Consider the following 22,625-nt stretch of genomic DNA (forward strand, 5'->3'; position numbering starts at 1 on the left):
CAAAAAACCAGTAATCAAGACACAACATTAATGTACTATTTTTAAAAAATCAAATCGAATGCAAAATAATCCATAATAAGCAAAATATCAAAATTTTAAATAAAGGATCAGTACTTGGAGCCTGAGAAAATGGAAAATTCATAATATTGCTATTGTCTTTATTTAAAATTTTGATATTTTATTCATCAAAGACTTTTTGCATTAACTTTAATTTTTTAAAAATACTGCATTATATATTGATTACATTAATTGCTGAGGTTTTTTGGTGCCTCCTTAAATTTTGCCCTCTCCTCACCCTGGTCTGGATCCTGCAAACCACTGCATCCTAGCTGGATGCTCTACACTTTCTCTGACCCTAGTGCTGCTTGCCTGTAGGGAGCATAGATATTCTCTTTCCCAACAATGCCCCAGCTGCCAAGCCAAGCTCCAGTTATGACAGCACAAGATAGAGAGTGATATACACTTAGGAGAAGAACAAGTCAATTGCTTTTATCGAGGGTCCCAATTTCTTTCTCAAGCCCTAGTCCAATCCTAGGAAACACACTGAAACCCAAAATATCTAGAAGGGCTAAACTAGCATGTACATTTTTGAAACTCTCTCTAGGTGATTCATCATTGCTCCCCACCTCCCACACCAAAACCATTGAACTAGATCATATCGTATAGTGTTACTCAAAGCATTGTCCACAAGCCAGGAGCATCAGCACTGCCAGGAGTTTATAGGAAATGCATAGACTCAGGTCCATCCTAGTGCTACCAAAACAGCAATTTGAGGACAGTTTTATCAAGGTTTTAACAAGCTCTCCAGGAGAATTAGATGCATGCTAAAGTTTGAGAAATGCTGATAGCATAAATAATCATCTGTCTACTGTGTCCATGAAAACCACTGGACAGCCACCTACTACCTAGTAGCTAAGATTCTCTAGAGATAAGGGTAGGGCTTGCCTGAATTCCTCTTGTGTAGAGACAGGCAGGCCCAGCAGGTGGCTATCATGTCAGCCACTGTGTCCCAGTGACAGAGACTTGGCCAAGCGCATGGTTTCCTGGGGTAGCCAGGGAAGGGAAAGCCAGATACTGAGAGCACGCCATCTGACTGGGAATGCAAAGGCAGGGAAGCAGAAGTGCCAAATCTTCCCACCAGCTCAAGGGGCAAATCTGAGGCCAGACCCAAAAAAACAGTCTCAGCTAAGAGTCCAAGGACATTCTTATAAAGGAGCCTGTGAAGTCTGATGCTCGTTTTTATTGATGCTAGCCAAGTGGCACATAGTGAGAAGGCCTGGCTGTAGGCATAAAGTCAGAGGAAACAGGGCAAGACCGAAGGTGGGCAAGAGAAGTGTGTGCAGCGTTTGGGGTTTGCCGTCTACACTGCCGTGGCCATGACTTACCAACCTTTTTTCAAAACGGATGCCACTGGACTTTTGCAAAGGCTGCATTTGTCCCAGTGAAAGGTAGTCAAAAGATATAAAAGCTGCAGTTGGTTAGAACTTAAGATACTGTGAGAAAAAAAATCTCAACTCAAATGTAAACGTTTATTCTAATTATACTCTATTTTTGTGCAGTTCTTTACACATAGGGAGCATTTATTAGATATTATCTGATTGAGGCTTACAAGTTAAAAAAAAACCTTACCTTATGAAATCATAGTTATTTTGAAAACATAATTTTGCAAAACGCATGAATTTGACTGAGAACAGATAAGACCATAGTGAACAGGCAAGTCTGAGATAATGAAGTCAGAAGTTGGGACTCCCCCGGGGGAGAGGAGGAGGAATCAAGGATGGTCTGAGTCAGAGCAGAAGGGAGGGCTCCTTACTAGAAAAGCTGCCTGGTGGTCATCAGTAGTTGTCTCAACAGCTCAAACTCCTCGTGGCCAAAGCAGGACCATAAAATTGCTCGCTTGCCCCCCAAAATCCTTGCCATTTTACACAGTTGGGCTTTATATATCCTATCATCTCCAGTCAGAATATATTCACTCTTGCCACGTACCAAAAGGAAACTGTACTTTTCTTCAAGACTATTCTAAGAGGTCACCTTGCCTCTGAAGTCCTCCCTGGTCCCTCAGTCCATTGCCCCCACCACCCATGAATGCCTTCCCCTCCACAACCTACAGCCTCTCAACATACATTTTTAGTGCATATCTCCATGTAACTGTTTATAACTGCTTCTCCCAATAGATCATAACCTATGTGAAGATAAAAATGAAATTGTATATACTAGGTGCCTGGTACATAGTAGAAGCTTAACAATTATGTGCTAAAAGAATGCATAGAGACACAAAAAGGAGACTAAGGATGATGACCTCACATAGTAATGCTGAAGAAGGTGATAAGAAAACATTTGTCATGGAGGTGGAATTGCCAGAGCAGATAACATTCTAGATGTTCTCTCCCCTCATCTTTACTACCCAAGTAGAAGACTTGAAGTAACGTCTTTTTAGGAGGCCTGAAAGCTAAAATCCTGGAGAGAATTAGAGGTTAAAGGGCCGTTATGAAGTATGACTTTTCAAGAGGTATTTTTGGTTGGAGGTGGTGGGGTTGAGATGGAGTAGGGAGGCAATGCCTTTACCTTAGAAAGCATTTTTCATTCCAAAATAAAGAAAACTAGGCAAGAAATGAGGTGTTCAGAGTAATCTCTGTCATGTAGGCCAGCAAGAGATGTAAAGTGGGCATTGATTGCCCAGTCTGCTAAACCATTTGGGAGAACAAACTAGAACAGGGGCAGAAATCCTACTCAGGGTAAAAGAATTTGCACTTCGCTGCTACCCTCCATTGTCTCTCTCAGGAACTCTCGTGTGATACAGAGGTCAAAACTCAAATGGCTACAGAGGCCAGGTATGTACAATTACTGAGTGAACTTGGCACGTGTGACAGATGAGAGGGAGGTAACATGGAGTGAGGAAAGTAAGAGAGGGCCCATCCTGTATCAAGGACCCTCACAAACTGCTACCTACAACCACTACTCAGCTTCGGATGGTAATTTCTAGGCAGGAATATGGGTCCATGATTGCCAGACCTTTCTAATTTTTATGAGAGGGAGAAATCCAGGTTTAGTATACAATTTCTCAATTTTGAAAGGTAGACAATAATCAAACTGTTTTAAATCACACTTGAGCCTACACTGTGCAGATCAAACAATACATGTCTGAAAGCTGAATCTGGGTCATAGCTCATCAATTTCTAACTTCAGATGATTTGGAAGAAGTAGATATTCAATTAGCCCTCCATGGTTCAGAGGGTAGAGTTCTCCAATATGATCCAGAACTTTGCCTTCGTCTCATTGTTATCCAGCCTTGAACATGGTTTTGATACCTCCAAGGTCCTGTAACTTCTCAAAATCTATTCTTTCACTGACATCTGGTAGAAGGATGAACATCTAACTTTCTTAAAATAGAGAAGTAACCAGTTCACCTTATAGGGAATTCAGTGAAGGGCTGGTTTTCTTTGTCATTTAGTAAAATACAAGTGGACAAACATTAACATTCAGTGGAGTCGGTTAGCGTCTGGAGAAAGGAGACATGTTTTCTGAGTTTCCATAAAAAAGTATAAAGATTTGCCTACAGGCTCCTTTAGAGAATTAAAAATCAAGCTGAAGTGCACTTTTCTAAAAAAAAAAAAAGATGGGTCTATAAAGTTTTGTTTTGGAGATGTGGTACCAGAACGGCACTGGCCTAGATTTCCACTGGATGAGTTTTCACCTAGAAATAAATCGACACGAACAATTGCTGGGCGGTACGTGTGGTTGGTGGTCCAGAAGATGGACGAAGAGGGAAGAGGCGCCCAGAGCAGCCGGAGAAGCTCTATAAAGTGGTGCAGAGCCAGAGCTGAAAAGCAAACTTAACAGATCATACGCAGGTTTAAACTGATGTTCTTAGCTCAAACAGTTTTTTAAAAATAATAATAATAATAATATCTTTATAAGCCTCAGAAGATTGCAGCTGAAATAGTTTAAAATCAATTTTAACTCATTTTCTCTTCATGTAATATGAGAAGAGGGAGCCACTTTTACTGATTTGCTGGAGAAGTGGCTCGGGGTTTCGATAGTAGAGAAAGAAGTTGATTTAAGCTCAGACAGATATTTCAAGCTTCAAGGGACTGGAAGTCTGGACTGAGAAGGATTTACTCTCCCCAAAGTCCTATTAAACAGGGAGTGAACCTATATTTCAGGGTCCCTCAAGTACTGGGGTTCCTGCAGAACTTACACTATAAGCACCTGCAAGACCAGCTGCCTCTGGACCTCTTGCTTGTGATTTTCAGCCTTCCAGATTGAGGGCTGTATCATCAGCACCTTTAAAAGTCAATCCTTCAAGGGGAGAGAATTAAGCATCAGTGAAGACTGACTGGCATTTGTGAGTGTGAGCGTGCGTGAATATGTGTCTGTGTGTGAGAGAGCGAGCGAGCCAGAGCGCGCGTGTTCTCATTAGGGGACGATCTATGATTTGACAGCCTCACGGCTGCTGCTCCTGCTGCTGCTGCTGCGGCTGTATGGTCTGTCATCAGTTGCAAAGGGCTGCGAGGGTTTAGAGGAACTGCAGCTCTGAAGACTGAGCACTGCTCAGTGGCCTCGCTCTTAAGTTAAGTGGAGGAGGTTTTCTCCAGGATTGGAAACTTGGACTTATTACTGCTTCATCTACCCGGAAAAGCAGGCAGCGCTACAGAGGAAAGGTAAGAGGCGAAATGGCTCTCTATAGAGCTTGTAGGGCAGGGGGCACGGGGAGAGGCAGCAAAGGGATCTCCCCCTCTGGAAACAAAGGTGGCAAAGGCTAAATGCCTACCCAGCTGGATCTTTGAGCCTCTTGGCTTTTCCACTGGTGCCTTTTTCTTCTTTATCATACTTTTCCCAAGCATCTGAGAGATTTCTTTGTATTTATTTTTCAGTTAGCAGTTATGGTTTAGTTTTTCCCATTGGACACTCTTTCAAAACAGGGAGCTTTTTCTGTTTCTCTTTTCTTAAGCATTTTTCTCCATTAAGAGGAAACGGGTCCCTCTTATCATAAGCTAGTCGAAACAGTTACTCCATCCCACACTAGAACTGCAATAAAAGGAGTTTTCAGAAGTACTTGTGAGCCCTAGTACTGCAGAAAACTGGGAGGTGAAAGGAGAGGATGTGAGAATTACCTGTAAGTGACTGTGACTTGATCTGAAATGGTGACACTGTGAATGAACGTGGACTGTACCTCTTCACAGGGAGAGAGAAGCACTGTGATAAAGGCAGGGCACTGGAAAGAAGATGTTCTAAGAAGTGTTTTAGAGAAACTTCAAGCCCCTGAAGATGGAAAACGAGACAGTAAGTGAACTGAACCAAACCCAGCTCCAGCCACGAGCAGTCGTGGCCCTAGAATACCAAGTGGTCACCATCCTACTTGTGCTCATTATTTGTGGTCTGGGCATCGTGGGCAACATCATGGTGGTCCTGGTGGTCATGAGAACCAAGCACATGAGGACACCCACAAACTGCTACCTGGTGAGTCTGGCAGTAGCCGATCTCATGGTCCTGGTGGCTGCAGGCCTCCCCAACATAACAGACAGTATCTACGGTTCCTGGGTCTATGGCTATGTTGGATGCCTCTGCATTACTTACCTCCAGTACTTGGGCATCAATGCATCCTCTTGTTCAATCACAGCCTTTACCATTGAGAGGTACATAGCGATCTGTCACCCCATCAAAGCCCAGTTTCTCTGCACATTTTCCAGAGCCAAAAAGATCATCATCTTTGTCTGGGCTTTCACATCCATTTACTGTATGCTCTGGTTCTTCTTGCTGGATCTCAATATTAGCACCTACAAAGATGCTATTGTGGTGTCCTGTGGCTACAAGATCTCCAGGAATTACTACTCACCTATTTACCTAATGGATTTTGGTGTCTTTTATGTTGTGCCGATGATCCTGGCCACTGTCCTCTATGGGTTCATAGCTAGGATCCTCTTCTTAAATCCTATTCCTTCAGATCCTAAAGAAAACTCTAAGACATGGAAAAATGACTCAACCCATAAGAACAAGAATTTGAATTCAAAAACCTCTAATAGAGGTTTCAACAGCACAGTATCTTCAAGGAAGCAGGTAAGCAAATCTGAACCTCCAAGTCCACAGAGGAAATGTGGGATAGAGCTCCTTGTGAGATGGGATCAGCTTTGCCCTGCTTAGCTGATGTCAAAACCAAAATACAATCGTGCAAATGTTTCACAGTGTCAGCTTCTGCTTTACATATTAAATTCATCTCTAAAGCAACTGAAGATCTAAAAATAGCTGGGGAAAATTTGATGTCACATCATGGGCAGGTCCCGGTTCAGGTGCTGTTAAGATATAAGGAAATAGAAGCAGAAACTCTAGAAGTTCACTTTTATAATGTTTGTGCTTCTCTAGAAAATACTACCAAAATATTTAGACCATTTCTGGCTTCTGTAGGGAGCAGCTGGGTATCTTTAAGAGTTATATTGCATGAAAAAGATTTAACAAGGTAGTTTGAGAAAAGATGAGTCAAAACAATAATGAAACTTTTCTTACCATTCATTCTATAGTTGCTCACAACTGAGACACCTAACTGAGAGGCGTTCCTGGACTTAGTTTTTAAACTTAGTGGAGAAAGATTCCACCACCCTCTCCCCCAGCTCTCTACACAGTGCCCTGCATGCAGAAGCTAAAAATGCACTGTGCTCAGGAAATGTTTTGACAAAAAGGCTAACAGCAAGCTCAATTTCTTACAAGAAATGATTGATTTTTTAAAATGCCTGTTTTTCCCGCTAAGCATAACTAAAACATCTCTTTATGCTTTCAGGTCACCTGAATATCCATGCGGTTACAGTTAAACAATGGTTTTACTAGTAAATGAAGTGCAGCTTTGATACAGTAGATATGGTGTATAAGACAATATAGGAACAAAATATTTTTATATCAATATAAATTGTCGATATTTATACAATCTAAGTTGATCTAAGTTACTTATGAACTTAACTTTCAGTTCCTTTTCCTTCTTTGCTAAACAGAATAAACACACGGTAAACATTTATTCTCAAAGCTGAAAAAGAAAACTTGAAATCAACAATACTGGCTCTTTCAAATGAGTTGAAATTTCTTTTCTTTTTTTTTACTACAGGGAATACAGTTATTCCTATGTGCATAAGTAGAAACTGAGTCTACTTTTTAAATTATGCATATGGACCATCCACGCTGTCCCTTCCTAAACTCTAGGTAGCTGATATGTGAAGAATTGTAATTGGACATTTAGCCACACAGTGAAATAAGCTACTAATCAATGTAGGCATTTTAGCTATGCATGAAATGAATAATGGACTGCAATGAAAAAGAAATACATACCTCATTTTAAATGATACTGTGATACTTGATTTATATAAGGTTTTCTACTAAAGATGCCTGGATGATAGAAAGGGAAGGTCTGAGCAAGTATTGCCAGCTCTTAGATTTCTGTGGATCTGGCAGTGCTACCTAATACAAGGCATATTTGGCCATCTATTACCCAGAACTTGGCTAAAGGAAATTTAGAGAGATCTATTGGCCATTTGCCAAGACAAACATTAACAAGTACAATAAGAGAGTAAAGAATGTATAGATCTCAATTAGAGCCCAAACATGAGTTAATGTCTGCAGCAAAGGTCAGCAAGTAAATTCATTCATTAGACTCCAATATAAATTCTTGTGATAAATTCTACAAACTTGTTTGTCTGGTCTAACGTGCTTCCTTTCAATTACAATCATTACTACCTATCAGCATTAATAATGTGCTTTAGACTGCTAATTGTGTTACATGTTCACAGTCATTTCAAAGCTGTTACAGATAGGCTGTCTTTATAGAGGCTGTGTAGTAAAAGAAAAAGCCAAAGATTTGGCTCCAAACAACCCTGGGCTTTTAAATGCCTGGGTTCAAATCAAGCTTTGGATAAGCAGAACTCTCTGAGCCTCAGTTTCCCCATCTATATGAAGATAAATATCAAATCCAGGGTTGGTGTGAAGGTTCAATGAAATATCTCATGAAAGACACCTAAAATGGCGTGGTGATTAACACTTGAGTGTTAATTAGTCTCTTTCTTAGTTTTTTAATATGTCGACAAGTGTAAGGGAAATACAGATTTATCTTTAAAATATACGTTCACCATATAAACAAAGATTATTTGCTGAACAGGTGTGTATATGGTATAGCAACTTCTCTAAGGAACTTTTTAATCATTAGGGCAATTGTAAATGTATTCAGAGCATTTGGGGCCATCACTGTCAGTTAGCAGCAGGAACCAGGGATGCCAAATGTCCTGAAATGTGCAAGACAGTCCTGCACAATAAATGCCCTGTTACAAATGCCAATAACACCCTCATCGAGAAACATGAGATGACACATAATTCAGTAAGAGTGCATTTAAGTAATATGTCATGTAATTCAGTCTTGATTATAGATAGAATGAGACTTCAGAGAAAAGAAAGGACATTATGGGGCTAGAGGGATCAAAGAAGGCTTCGTGGAAGAGGTGGTATTTGAGAAGGCTCTGGAAAGATGGGGATAATTTGGAAAGTAAAAGTCAAGAGGGACAGAACTTCACACAGAAAAGATGTGGCTGGAATGAGAATGGTAAGGGGTTGTAGAGAAGGCAAGGAGGGGCACGTAGAGTGGGGTTTTTATGGTATGGAATGACTTGGTTGACTAAAACGAATGATGTATTTGAGGGAGCAGTAAAAAGTAAGATTGGATTGATAGAAGTGTGTGTGTGTGTGTGTGTGTGTGTGTGAGAGAGAGAGAGAGAGAGAGAGAGAGAAAGAGAAAGAGAGAGAGAGAAATAGAGAAAGGGCCGTGGAGGAATCCAACTATGAGACAGAACTTAGTGTGGAAGCAACAGAGACAGTGAGTGGTGAGCAGGGAGCAGCAATGAGCAATGTGGTGTTTCGGTAACAAATCCGACAGTTGTGGAGAAGGCAGATTTGGAGGGTGAGGGACTGGTGGCAGAAAGACCACTTTGGAAGTTGTTGGTAGTGATTCAGACATAAGGTATTAACATTCCTAGCAGGAGAATTTAAAGTAAGGTGTGAATCAAAGAGATGTTTCAAATAAAGGGTGAGATATGAACAGATTCGAGACAAAGGATGAAGAGAGGACAATTCAGCGTGGCACATGTGTTCTCAGTCTAGAAGAACAGTAGTGCCCCTGATGAATGGGAATTATAGACATAAAGGGGAGCCAAGCTCATCCCAAATCAGAGGCGCTAGATCTGGCTTTTTCCTCTTCTGAGATAGTTCTTTTCTTAAATCTTCTAAAGGTTCAAACTTCCACTTCCTATAACCCAAAGACTTCTCTGTTAATGTTTTCTCTGCATTCTTTTTCTTTCAGGCAAGTTTAATTTACATTTTAATAAATATTCTGTCTGAGCCAGGACTTTCTAACCAAGTTTTTAAAGTCAAGTGTGCATAGCCTAAAAGAACTACATTTAAAAAGGAAATACAAGAGCATTTGTATGTAAGGGACAAATTATTTTTGTCCCTTTTTTGTTTGTTTGTTTTTAACTTTTATCCCCTTTTCAGAAAATCCAGGCCAGAATCTTTTTCTTCCTATGATTCAGAGATTCAATTGTATTTTAGGAAGCCAACTAAATATTTGGTAAATTCAATGAAATAAATTACTCAAACTAACGGCTTGGAATTGTGTAGACAAAAGAATTATCTGATTGACTGAATCTTTTGCTTTACAATTGATTATTTTGATATTGAGGAGACACCATTTAAATTGTCACCTTTGTCACATTTCAGCTCTGTCTACACAGTGCCAAAAGATTCTCTCAGTTCCATCAATTCAGGTGTTCAGCATTGTGTAGATAAAATCTCTCTACTATTGATTGTAGATTTCAAAGGAATTGATTGGATTTTTTGGTATTTTGGGGGCGCAGAAACATCTTGGTAAAAGACTAGAATGTGAACAAACACATTCAATTCAAATATTTGCTTTCCGCAGGATGCAGGGTATGCAAAATATTTTACAGATCAGGCTACCAGTTTTGCTTTCAGTTGAGTCACACTCTAATGTACTTTTCTTTTCTTACAGTATAACTGGTGGCAAAATTGTGTGACATAGTCCAAATCAAAGCACCAAAAGTTTATGGCAAAATTTTCATTATGGGTTTTATTTGACCAAACAAGCCTTTAAAATACCAAACAGTCTTTGTTTCCATAAACGTCTAAAAGCCTTCTACCTTACTAGAGGAATGTTGGCAGCCCAGGAAACAATAGCAGTTTTCCTTTTTAAAGCCATACACGCCTTTTGTTGCTGTTGCTATTGACAATATGAAAGTAATCATGCGTATTATGGAAAACACAGAAAACTAGGAATAAGAAAAAAGGCATCCCTTACCCCACCTGTCAAAATCACAATTTATTATCATTTAGTTATATTCTTTTTCTTATGTTTTCACTTAATCTTTTGTATATAATTATAGTCAAATATATATGTAATTTTATATCCTGCTTTCAGACAAAATGTTGAAATTAATATTCTCGAGAAGAATAGCACAGACCAAAAGAAAATGGATAAGATTGTGAGTGAGTTTCTCTCACCCTCAGTTTTCTCATCAATAAAATGGGAATAACAATTACACATAGAGTTGTTGTTCAAATCGAATGAGACACACTAGACAAAATTCATCTTTTCTCTCCTCCCACCTGTTCCATCAGCTGCGCTACCCTCACTCCTATCCTTCTCAGAGATCTCCATCCCCCTAGGCCACCTCCTATCTCTCTCTTAAGCAATCTCTGGTAATATGACGTGCTCATGAAAATCAAGAACATGGATAAAGAAAAGGCTTAAATGTGTCTTTTCTCTTCTCCTCCTGCCTCCCTCCAACTCCTGCTTCAAATGCTATTTACTTTGCAATGAAGAAATGGTGAACAAGGAAAAACCTTTAAGACACAAAGGAAAGGAGGCATAATGGTGGAATGTCAGACAGTAGGGCTGATATTTAGGGGCATAAGTCCCTTAAGTTGTGTGGGTAGCTGAATCAGTGATTAACCTTACAAGGCAAATTAATGATACTAAACTTTTCAGCATTAGACCTAAATCAGAGGTTTCTCGAGTTTACTGGGACTGTTTTCATAGTGTTCTCACAGGCCCATCTTCCATTTCTAATTGTTTTATTTGTTATACTTGTCTGGGTTCAATGATATCCTTAATAGTATGAAGTCCTCTAAGTTGGAAAAAAAGTACAATTTTTGTCACTTAGCACACAGATATCTAAGTGCACCATCATATTTTTATCATTAAAGAATAGCTTTCCATTTTCCAATCTGCATCCTGTATAAGGAAAGACTACACATCCCATAAATTGACTAAGTGACAATCCTCTGCAGTTAAGTGCTTTGTGTCCTTTAGTTAGATGAACACACATTGTTCATTTTCAATTTTATACTTTCAGCTTTGAGCCATAATTTTGCCAGTAGAGAAAAATAAAGTTTTTATATGTCTCCACTCCTATAGAATTCTCAGTTTGGCCACACAAAAAAAGACCTTAAAGTCACTTCAGCTTGAATGACAAACTATTTTATACTTTTTCATAGTGCCTCTTCTGAATTCTTCAAACTGCAAACAGATATTCCAAGTTGCAGACAGGTGAAGGCTGGGCTGTAACTATGCTTTCAGTCACCTTTATTCTTTTTTTATAAGTTTGGGGTAAAGTGCAAGGTATAAAGCTAGAGCTAGGTCAACATTAGACAAAATTTTGCAGTCAGTCATTTTATAATCAATATCCTCCTCGATTTAATGAAACATTCACTCGTAGTCCAAAAACAGCTAGCACTGTCCTAGGTGTGGGGCTACAGGGATATATAAAGATAAACTCTGTGTCTTCAAGGAACTCACTGTCGGCCATGTACACAAACAATCCTGAGCAGACCATTATGTTCTATATAGAGGACATAGCATCAGTGAGGAGAGAAGCAAAATGGGGGAGATGAAGGAAGGCTTTGTGGAGTACATGGGCCTGTAAATGTGGGCATAATGTCTAAGAGCCACAATAAGAACACAGGGAGAAAAGGAAGAAAGACAGTTCAACACAAAGAGAGGATAGGAGATGACTCGGCACAAACAGGGAGAGAAGAGTCTAGCATTGCAGATGTCGGGTGACGGAAGGAAACTGTCAAGTGACTGTAGTCCTACTACCTCTAACTCCTGTCTCTCCTCCTCAGCCCTGCCCTTTGTCATTCTATCTACTTTTATCCATACCCTTGGTTACAGCTACCACCTGTGAGTCTCCAGTACACAGCTCTAGCTAAGACATCTCCTTATCCATAGACTTAGTTGAGTTCGGACATCATATAAGAACATCAAATCCGATATGTGTACAATTAAACCCCATATTTTCCCTCATAAACCTCTACCTCATTTTTCCCTCCTATTTTAGGTTCCCAAACCGGAAATCTGAGGGGCCTTCTAAGTGCCTTGCTGTACTACACACCCACCCCCAAAACCTCAGCATTAGCCAAATCCTAGTGCTTCTAGCTCATAACTCTCATATCTGACCTACTCCACTCACACCACATTGTCCTTGTTCACCATTGCTCACCTGCTCTATTTGAGTACACAGCTCACCAACTGCTCCAACTCCCATTGCACTCGCCCCCAAATCATTCTGTACATTGCTTAGTAAGAGATCTCTCTAACTCACAGATATGTTGTCAAAGTGATGTTTATAGTTCCCTGAGGCCTAGCATTCAAACTCTTTGGCATAACAAACAAGATCCTGGCTCCTTCCTATGTTTTCAGCTCATCTCTTGTGGCTCTCCTAAATTACACTTGATGCTCCAGTAATACTGAATTATGTGTAGTTCTCTGAACTTGCTGTGTTGTCTCAGCTGGAGCACCCTTCATTTGGCAAACTCCCAATTATCTTCCAAGTCTGAGAACAAATGATGCTCCCACAAACTGCATCAAGCCTTCCCTGAACTTCTCAGGCAGATTCATATAGCTGAATGCCTACCTATAACTATGTATGTTAGGTGTTCTATCTATGTTTCCATAGTACTTTGCATATACGTCTGGTTTAGTCGTTCTTAAGTATCGTGATTGCTAGCCTGTCTGCCTTCCCACTACCACCAACATCCTTAAGAGTAGGGCCCTGTATGCCCAGTGCCCTCAGCACCGCCTCTAGCATATAGCAGCCTCCCAAAAGTGTGTGTATGCAGTCACGTGTTAGAGCCAAATGGTACAGGCTTTGCAAGAGCAGGTTATTAGAATCTCTTCCCAATTCTGCATTCAGTGACATCACATTGGTTGCTTAAAATTGGCATGGTTGGAGTTTCTGACGCCACAGAAATCAGCAAATATGACAATTCAGTCCTTCCACCATTTTCGTGGAGAGCCAACTGTTAAATATTTATCAGCACACTTCTGTGTATGTGTGTGTGTGTATCATATATAATTTTACACATAAAAAATGGAAGTCTAAAATAATACATGCATGCACACTTCAGGGGCTCAGTCAATTCCAACACTCTATTTTGCTCCTTGAAAAATTATTGTTTATTTATGCCATATCCTTCTCCAATTTTAATTAAAATTTCCTTGTCTTTTATTGGATCTCTTTTGAATTCCTAAGTAGCCAAACCAGCCACTAGCTAGTATGATGGTAAGTTTGTTAGTAGATGAGACTTTTTAGGAAGATTTCTTCCTTCCTGATGGGACAGGCTGACTTAAAAACAATGGCAGACTCAAATAACAATTTGCTTTTATACAAAATCCTGTTGGCTCTCCAACGAGCCTTTAAAATGCCATCCACAATGAGAGAACTTCGTTAGACAGAACGGGCAGAGATGGCAATTCAGGGAAGGAAAACAATGTGAGAAGAGATGAGAATAAATGTATCTGAGTGCTCCTATGTGACCAATTTTCCTAAAACAATTTGCACACAGCGTCTTCTTTCAAAAAGAAGTATCTCCAATCTCCTCTTACTGGTTTTCAAAACCCTCTAAAATCTGACCTTTTCATCATTTTTCTGGCTTTGCTCATCCATTATTTCTTTAATTCAATAAACAATTATTCAGCACCAATTTCATGCCAGGCATTGCTCTGGAGAACCAACAATAGCCACTATCTTATGGAACGTTCAGTAAAATACAACAGATGGCTATTAAAAAGCAATTGGAAAATCCAAGGTTAGACTGTACATTGTGCAGAAGAGGCAACAAGGAAAGAGTAAACACTGTACTTAAGGCTGGAGATCAAGTCCCCAGCAGAGTAAGAGTCACTTCCACTCTTAAACAATGAGTAGGCATTCACCAGGCCATCATGAAAAACAGGTAGTCATTTATGTAACCAAGTCGAACCCAGGGCAAGACCATGGAAGGCCCTGCATGTCATCTGAGGGCATCTGAACTTGATTCTGAGGCACCAGAAAACCATTGAAGGTTTCTAACAATGAGAGTGGCAAATAGGGTTTGACTTTGGGAACTTTGCTCATAAAATTCCACAATGAAGCCAGCCCAGAACCAGGGAAACAGAAATGAGTCCACTGCGACCCAGGTAAGAAGCAGAGATGGCTTGAGTTAGGAGATAACAGGAGGGAAGACTGGGAAGGGATATACATATGAGTTAAATCAGTGAGATTTAACTACTACTTTGGCAGATAAAGAAGAGAGAAGTTCCTAAAGGGAGTCTCAGACTCTGAGCTGGGGTGACTGGACAGGCAGTGGTGTTATTAAGCATGGCACAGAATACAAGAGGAAGAGCAGTCTCATCTATATTTATTCCTGGTCCATAGATTCAGGTGTTTTGCACCAGATTCTCCCACACATACCAAGCTCATTTATACTTTGCAACCCTGCTTATGCAATTTTTTCCCACATGTAAAACCCTCGTCACTCTTGACACTTCTCCACCAACAAGCAAAGCTCAAACTCCCAATTCAGGCTGCAGTTAGATCAAGAGGTCCCATATGTTGAACATATGCTGGAAGGCAGATGAGCATGAGCTCTAGAGTCGAGAAAACATAAGTTCAAATCCCAGCTCTTCTACTTATTATCTCTATAACTCTGGATAAGTTATTTTACTTCTTGATACTTCCATTTGTTCATATGTAAAATGGGATACTAATGATACCCACTCATAGGGTTGCCGTGAGGGAATGCCTACTATATAATAAGTACTCAATAATTCTTATTTACTATATTTAAATTATATATTAGGGGCTGGCCCGGTGGCACAGTCGTTAAGTTAGCAAGTTCTGCTTCTCTGAGGCCCCGGGTGCACTGGTTCGGATCCCGGGTGTGGATATGGCACTGCTTGGCACGCCATGCTGTGGTAGGTGTCCCACATATAAAGTAGAGAAAGATGGGGATGGATGTTAGCTCAGGGCCAGGCTTCCTCAGCAAAAAGAGGAGAACTGGCAGTAGTTAGCTCAGGGCTAATCTTCCTCAAAAGAAAAAATTATACATTATATTTAAAATGTCATTTTTTCCCTCCTTATGCATGAAATAGCAGAAACACAGAATAGTAATTCTTTGCTGAAGAAGACAAAGTTTAGAGGTTATAATAGAGGTAGATCTTCCAGGGTCATCTAAAAGCCTATTTGTAAGATCGAGTTAGTAAATACTTCTTGAGCTCATACTATGAGCTCGAGAAAAATACCATAAGTACGAAACAAAATCACACACATAACAGAAGCTAAGTGTTATTGACTTTTTATTATGTGGTCTGTACTGTTCTAAGCGTTTTACATGAACTAATTCAATAAACCCTCACAACATTCACAGGAAGTAGGAACTAATTTAGAAGAGAATTTGGAAACTTAGGGATGCTAAGTGACCTCCTCTGTGTCACACAGTTAGGTGTAACAAAAAGAGGATTTGAACTCAACACTCCTGCTCCACAGTTTATATAATATCAACCACAAGAGCAAGAGAAAATCAAATAAAGGTGAAATTGGTGGAGGTTAAAGTAAGTTTCCTGGAGCTGGTAAGATGAAGAGGTCTAGATGTTTGGGGAGGGTTAGTTAGAGAATGAGAGAAGACAGCTCATTCTAGATAAAGGAGGGTGAAGGGAAGGATACAACAGAATTATCAACATGAGAAAAAAGGCCAGGGTTTAAAAGTCCATGTTCCGTCTGAGGAACAGTGATGAGATTAGCCAGATGTGAGCCGAAGGTTCATAGGAGGGAGACATGGGAAATAAATCTGAAGGACATACAGGCTGGGGCTGGATCAATGAGGCTGGGAAACCAAGCACAGGATCACCACTACCACCTGTCTTCTCAGGTCCCTCATCATGCTATTGAGCAAAGCCAGGGAAAAGTCACATGCCATAGAGAGCACCTACTTCACCCTTGGAGTTTCCATTCCAATGGGCCCTCAACGACATCTGTCTATCCATTTACAGGACCATAATCACTTCTCCCTTTTCATGCCTTAAGTGCCTTTTTCGAAACTCCCTACTCTCAAGTCTCTATACCTGAAATGTTTTTCCTCTGAAATCCCTCCCACATCCAACCTCTCCTTCCATTCTATTTCTTCTGCTCCAGTCTCATCCTTTCGTCTCTGCACTGTAGACAAAATCATATTCATGCATACTGGGACATTTATGATCTGCCCCCTGCTTACTTTCCCAAACTCATCTTCTCCCTGTCCCCAACATACCATTCTACAAGCAGTTTCCTAAACTGGCCACATCCTATCACACCTCCAAGCCAGCGGGCATGCTCCCCCAGCCTTAAGCAGTCTGCAGACCCTCATTTGACGTGTTACTTCTAATCTACCCTGTCTGGGTCACCCCTGAGAGCAGGCCTTCCTGACCTCCACTGGCAGGGTGTGGTGTTTCTCCCTTCCCTTTGTAGCACTTTGTTCTTGCATCTGTACAGCATACCATGTTGCTGTAGTCACACGTAGACATTGTGCAAATGTCTCTCCTATCAGATGGTGCATCCCACAATGGCAGAAACGTTATCCTGCTCATTTTTGTGTCCAAAGTGTCATGGTGCCTAGGGACATGTTGATAAATGACCAAACTAATAAAGACAGGATACAAAGGAAGAGGCAGGAGGAAAGGATCAAATATGACTCTAAAGTTTTTTTCAGGAGATTGAAAATGGTGGAATTGTTCAAAGACATGTTGAGGGAGAGATCTTAAAAACACTGTCAGAAATCTTCAGTTAAGAAGAGGATTTGGAAATTTTAGATGGTAAGTGAGTGGTCCCGATCAGATATGTGAATCTGGGAATCATTAAAATAATAGAAAGGTGTGAACAAGGTTGAATTTAAAAAGAGGGAAGGACAGACCAGTAAATACTGAGTTCTGGAGGAATCTTTACATTTAGCAGGCTAGAAGAAGACTGGAGTCTTTGCTAGAGATAAAGACCTATTTACCTCTCTTGGAACATGGCCAGAGGGCCAAAGACAGAGTTTCAGTGAATGCTCCCAGTTGGAAGGGAAAGTAAAGAAAGAAGAATGAGCAAGGAGAGAGAGAAGGCTCAGTTAAAAGAATAAGTGGATTGAATATATTCCTTGATGAGTATATTCATCCATCATTCAACAAATACATTTTGTGTTAAACTCTAAACAGTGAATAACTCTACGAACAGAAAATATGAAAAAAGCAAAAATGCTTATATGTAAGCCACTAAAATCTGTTTTCTTTTCAAAGTGAAAAAAATAATAAGTGGGTTTATGTAAAACTGAGAAGACATAGCCTTGCCTCTAGAGTGAAACAGCTCTTCAGAGCTGCATGGGGGGCACAGGAGAACTTGGACAAACTAAAAATTAAATTAGCTCTGAAAATTAAATGAGGCTGAATACATGCGCACATGAAATAGGATGAATAATGTAAAATATATGACAGTCATATTTAGTTGAAATAAAAGTAGGTAATATCCTTTTGGAAAAGAAAATACTGCGACCTTTCATAAATAACACTGGGGACTTTTGACCATACCCCTTGGATAGATTGCCTGAACATAATTGTATAGTAGCTGTAAGTAAGTAAAGCATCTTATGCCTCTCCATGCTGTACCTTTGTTGTTTGAGTTTTATGGGGATTTATGACTGTGGAAGAATTCAGCATATTTTCTGCAGGCAGCAGCTCTTAGCTTAGAAAATAAAAAAATGACTCAGTGACTGAGGTGGCAACATCGGGGGAGCGAGAGAGGACAGAGGCAGGGTAAATGCAGAGTACTCCGTGAATTTTTAAAGATCATTTATAAAGTCAAGTGACTCAAGCCCCCAGCAACGTGCAGGACTGACACCTCGTGATGTTTCCTCTGATACGAGTTGGGATTTGTGACTGATTCGAACTTGGCAAACATTTGAAAGATTATGCACACAGAAAATCTGGGTGGGAGAGGGTGGGAGAAAAGAGTGCACTGAGATGTTTTCTGCTCTACCAGGAAAAATAGGAATAGCCTCAGGTTCAGAGTGAATCTACAGGAGAAATATTTAACTAGAGATTATAAAATGCTAGGATGGACCTCCAGGCATTTGTTTATGAATCGATTAGACAGCTCTCTGAATAAGTTAAGAGCAACCAAGTCAATACTTTTGTATAAACAACTGCTGTGCACATTGCAGTTGCTATCATGGAATTAAAGATGGCCTTGCTAAGTTATTACAGTCCATTCCAGTGCATTATCATATGGAATGGGAAAATAGTGAAAGTAAGGATGGATTTGCACCTACTCATCTATGTTTTCATTGGAAACCTCTATATATGAGGCACTGCGTTAGACAGTAGGACACACAAATGAACAAGACAAAGTACTTGCTCACAAATTAGACTGATTACAGTCTAATCAGAAAAACAGGAAAATAAGCTAATAATTAAAGCTGTAAAGAAATGAGTTATTGTGGGAAAAAGCACAGATTAGTGTTACCTGACCTAGATGGCTTGGGAAGAGGTGGGGACCAGAAAGGCCTTCTGGAAAAGAGGACTCCTAAACTAAGCCTTGCAAATTAATAGAAGTTTTGTAGGTGAGGAAGGAAAGGAAGAGGGTTTGTGCAGTGGGAACTATACAGGTGAAGGCCAGGAGTCCAGAAAGAACACGATCAGTCCAGAGACCTGCAAGTGGCTCAGTAAGGCTGAGCAACAAAAGATGAGACGAAGGAGGTAAGCAGGGACGAGGAAAGAAAGTCTTAATCTAGGATATCGTGGGATTTGGACAATATTCTAAAGGCTATGGAAGTCATTAGTAGATTGCAAGGCAAGGTATATCGTAATCAGATTTATGCTTGAGGAAGATGACTGTTTTCAATGTAGGCAAAGGATTGGACCAAAGTCAAGGACTTTAGTTAGGAGAGTGATGCAACAATATGGGCAAGATAATCTGAATAATTCTGCAAAGGCCTAACATGATAAGGTAAATAGCAATAAGAATAGAAAGAAATAGATAAGTTTGGGATAGAATCAATAGACTTGGTGTGAGTAGATGGATGTGCAGAAAGGGGGAGAGAAAGGAGTCAAAGGTAACTCACTAGAACCATTGAGATAGTGGTGTGAGAATTGAGAGCCTGCATTCTGGAATCTCATGCCCTGAGGTGAGAGCCAGTGTTGGCCACTGAATATGTGATGTGAGCACGTTAATTTGACTCAGTTTGCAAAAAGGATGCTGTAAAAAGGATGCTAATAATAGTATCAATCTCTCAAGGTGGTTATTAGGATTTAAAACAAAAATCCATACAGAGTACTGTGCATGGTGCCTGGAACATGGAAATAATCAATGTTAGCTATTTTTATTATTATTGGATAGTGTAATTTGCCTAAATGGGGACAATTAGTGGAGGAAGACATTTCAGTAGGGTGAGCATGTTAAGGTCAGTTTTGCCCATGTTGTATCTGAAGTGTCTATAGAACACAAGGGTACAGTTAGAAATATAGAATTCGAGCTCAGAAGAAACATCTGGCCTGGAGAAACAGATGTGGGAGCAGTCAGTATACAAATGGTTTGTTGAAGACTCTGGAGTAGACTGATTATTGAAGGAAATTTTGTGGCATAGAAAAGAAACACTGAAGTAGGTATAATTCTGGGGAGAATGGGATGAAGAGCTTGCAAAATAAACAGAAAGAACTGCCAGAGAGGGAGGGGGGAAACTAGGAGAGAGTAGAGACACAAAAACCAAAGGAAAACTTTCAATAGTGGTCAATAGAAAGAGGTAAAGATAAGAACTGAAAAAGCACCCCAAACAGGCATTGGTAACCTTGAGTGCAGTTTCCCTGAAGTGTTGGAGGGAATAGATTGGATTTTATGGAGCTGGAGGATAAATTGATGGGGGGAATACTGGAAAGCAAGTAAGAGTAGAAAGTTGTTTCTACAAACTTGATTATGAGAGAGAGAGAACAGTAATGACAGGGAGAAATAAAGCAGAGTATTTTTGTTGTTTTATTTTGTTTTACTTCTTAAGACAGAAGAAACCCAAGCCTGTTTAAATCCTGATGGGAAAGAGCTAGGAGAGTGGGAGGAATTACTAGTAGATACACAAGCAAGACTCAGTACTGATAGGGTACTGTTCCCGAGGAGGCAAGAAGCAATACCATCATGAGCATAGGCAAAGTGAGGACCTTGGAAAGGAAAAGGAGCATCTTTCTTTTCTTGCCAGCAGGGGTTGTGTGTTTCACTGATCCATTTGCAGCACCTGGCACTGTAACTGGCACATAAAAGTATCCAATAAAGGTCAAATAAATAAATGGATAAATAAATGAATTAAAGAAGGAGTAAGATACAAGGAAAAGAGATAAGGATGATCACGGTTGCAGACCAATTTTAGGTTATGAGGCAGGAAGCAGTGAGCTCTCACAAGCTGGTCTCTATTTTCTCAGTGAAATAGAATGGAAAGTCATAGAATGAGAATGAGGAGGCCATGGCAGAGAGAAGGGACACAAATAGAAGCATGACAGTTCATTATGGGAAATGGGAAAGGTAGATGACGGTAGAATGATAGCAGGATTAAGTCCCATTCATGTTTAGAAAAGATGAACTGGTGCAGTATTACAAGTGATCTGAATTTCTTAGTGACGTCTAAACACTTTGCAGTGGGCTTGTTCTGGGACTTATTCCCAATAAACATCTTTTCAAACCAATTAGGAAAATGCATCCCTTTGTTTGAAGAATCAGGAGGACTGATCCCGAAGGTCTTTACACATGGTGTCCTATTTAGACGAGCCATTGCATTGTCCTCAAGCTTGTTTCTTTTTCTCTTGCAGCAACTGACACACCCATAAACAGTACAATTTCACATTTAGCACTTCTTTCTCCTTCTCTGAGTCAAGGATCTTACGATAAAAGGCCAGACTGGATCCAATTTGATGCATTACCACAGGGCAGAGATTTCTACATTTGCCAAAAAGTTCCCTCTGAACCCTGCCTCCAAAGCAATGAAGCCAGGTGCCTCAGTAAATTCCTTACTCAAAAACATTGTGAACTGGACCAGCTTACGGGCAATCACTCTGTCCTCACCATCTTGAGCCCAGCCTCTCTTTTTTCAGCATTTCCAGTTGATATGCTTGGTGTTAACAGTCTGTTTTTCCTTCCCCCAAACATCTTGGCTTTTTCCACTTTATCTTTGAAAGATTCTGGAAACACACATGAAAGCAATTAGTCTTGTGACAAAAGCAACACACTCCTTTTTGTACGCAGTTCTTGAGTTGACTTTGCTACTGACTATCTCAAAGAAAAATGGTATCATGAGATAGAAATATTATTAACAAACAGGGATTGACACAGTCAAGGGTGCTTGACTCTTCTCATTCGTATACAAGCATACTGGGGTTTTGTGCCTCCCCAAGACCCTTGAGAAATAAAGGCAAAAGCCAGAGAGGCTCCACGTAATAACATTTTCTTATCAGTGCACCACTCTTCACCCTTCAGCATCACACAAAATGTTTGTTTATTCTTTAGGGAGCTCTCCCAACTCAAGGAGTCTGTGCCAGGCACTTAAAATCCAATGCAGACCCAAAATTCAGACAGGTGGAAAACAGCTATTATTGAGCATGGCTTTTAAGCTAATGAATAACAATTTCTGTTGTTGGCCCCTCCCCAACTCCACCCATTTCCTCGGAATAGCTAATCAAGAGAGCTTATTAAAGCACATCAGGCTTATTGTCCCCATCTTAAACATGTTTCAAAATCATTTAAAATAGACAGTTATCCAGGCACTTACCACAAGTAGAAAAAGCAGTCTTGAATTTTTTTTTAAAATCATGAAGACAGAGGAACCAAAAAAAAAAAAACTCATGTTCCTATTACCCCCAGTTAGTCAAAAGACAGAAACTTCTTGGCTGTGACAGCATGAATTATTTTCTCAAATGATTTTGAATAGTCATTAAGAGTTCTTGGTAGAATTTAAGGAAGGTACACTAATTTTTACAAATTGATACCTAAACATAAGCCCACATTCAGACAATGCTGCTGTCTTTTAAAGAGTTACAGAGTAAAGCTATTATAATTAGAATCTTATTTATTTGGTAAGGTCACCTTTTCTGCTTCAGCTAAACTGACCCAATGTGGTCTCAATATTAAGGATAGAATCAAGGTATTCAGTAACACTGAGGAATACAAAGTATTCTCTCAAAAATACCACCAATAATTTATCATAAAGATAACTTGAAGTATAATGATTAACAAGGATAAAATTCACAAAACCATTTTTCCCTAAAGAGAAACAGAAGTGTCTGC

General features: G+C 40.0%; 1 protein-coding gene across 1 annotated transcript in view; it reads left to right on the top strand.

The window, feature by feature from the left end:
* Window positions 1-4,415: 4,415 nt before the first annotated feature.
* Window positions 4,416-22,625, top strand: part of TRHR (thyrotropin releasing hormone receptor) — a 42,150-nt gene continuing 23,940 nt past the window's right edge. Inside the window, exons 1-2 of the mRNA XM_008519325.2 lie at window positions 4,416-4,661; window positions 5,184-6,057. Coding sequence (XP_008517547.1) covers window positions 5,269-6,057 — 789 coding nt within the window. The 5' untranslated portion in view covers window positions 4,416-4,661; window positions 5,184-5,268. The remainder of the gene's footprint in view (window positions 4,662-5,183; window positions 6,058-22,625) is intronic.

This window comes from Equus przewalskii, chromosome 8 (assembly GCF_037783145.1).
Source record: "Equus przewalskii isolate Varuska chromosome 8, EquPr2, whole genome shotgun sequence".
In the NCBI taxonomy this organism is placed as follows: domain Eukaryota; kingdom Metazoa; phylum Chordata; class Mammalia; order Perissodactyla; family Equidae; genus Equus; species Equus przewalskii.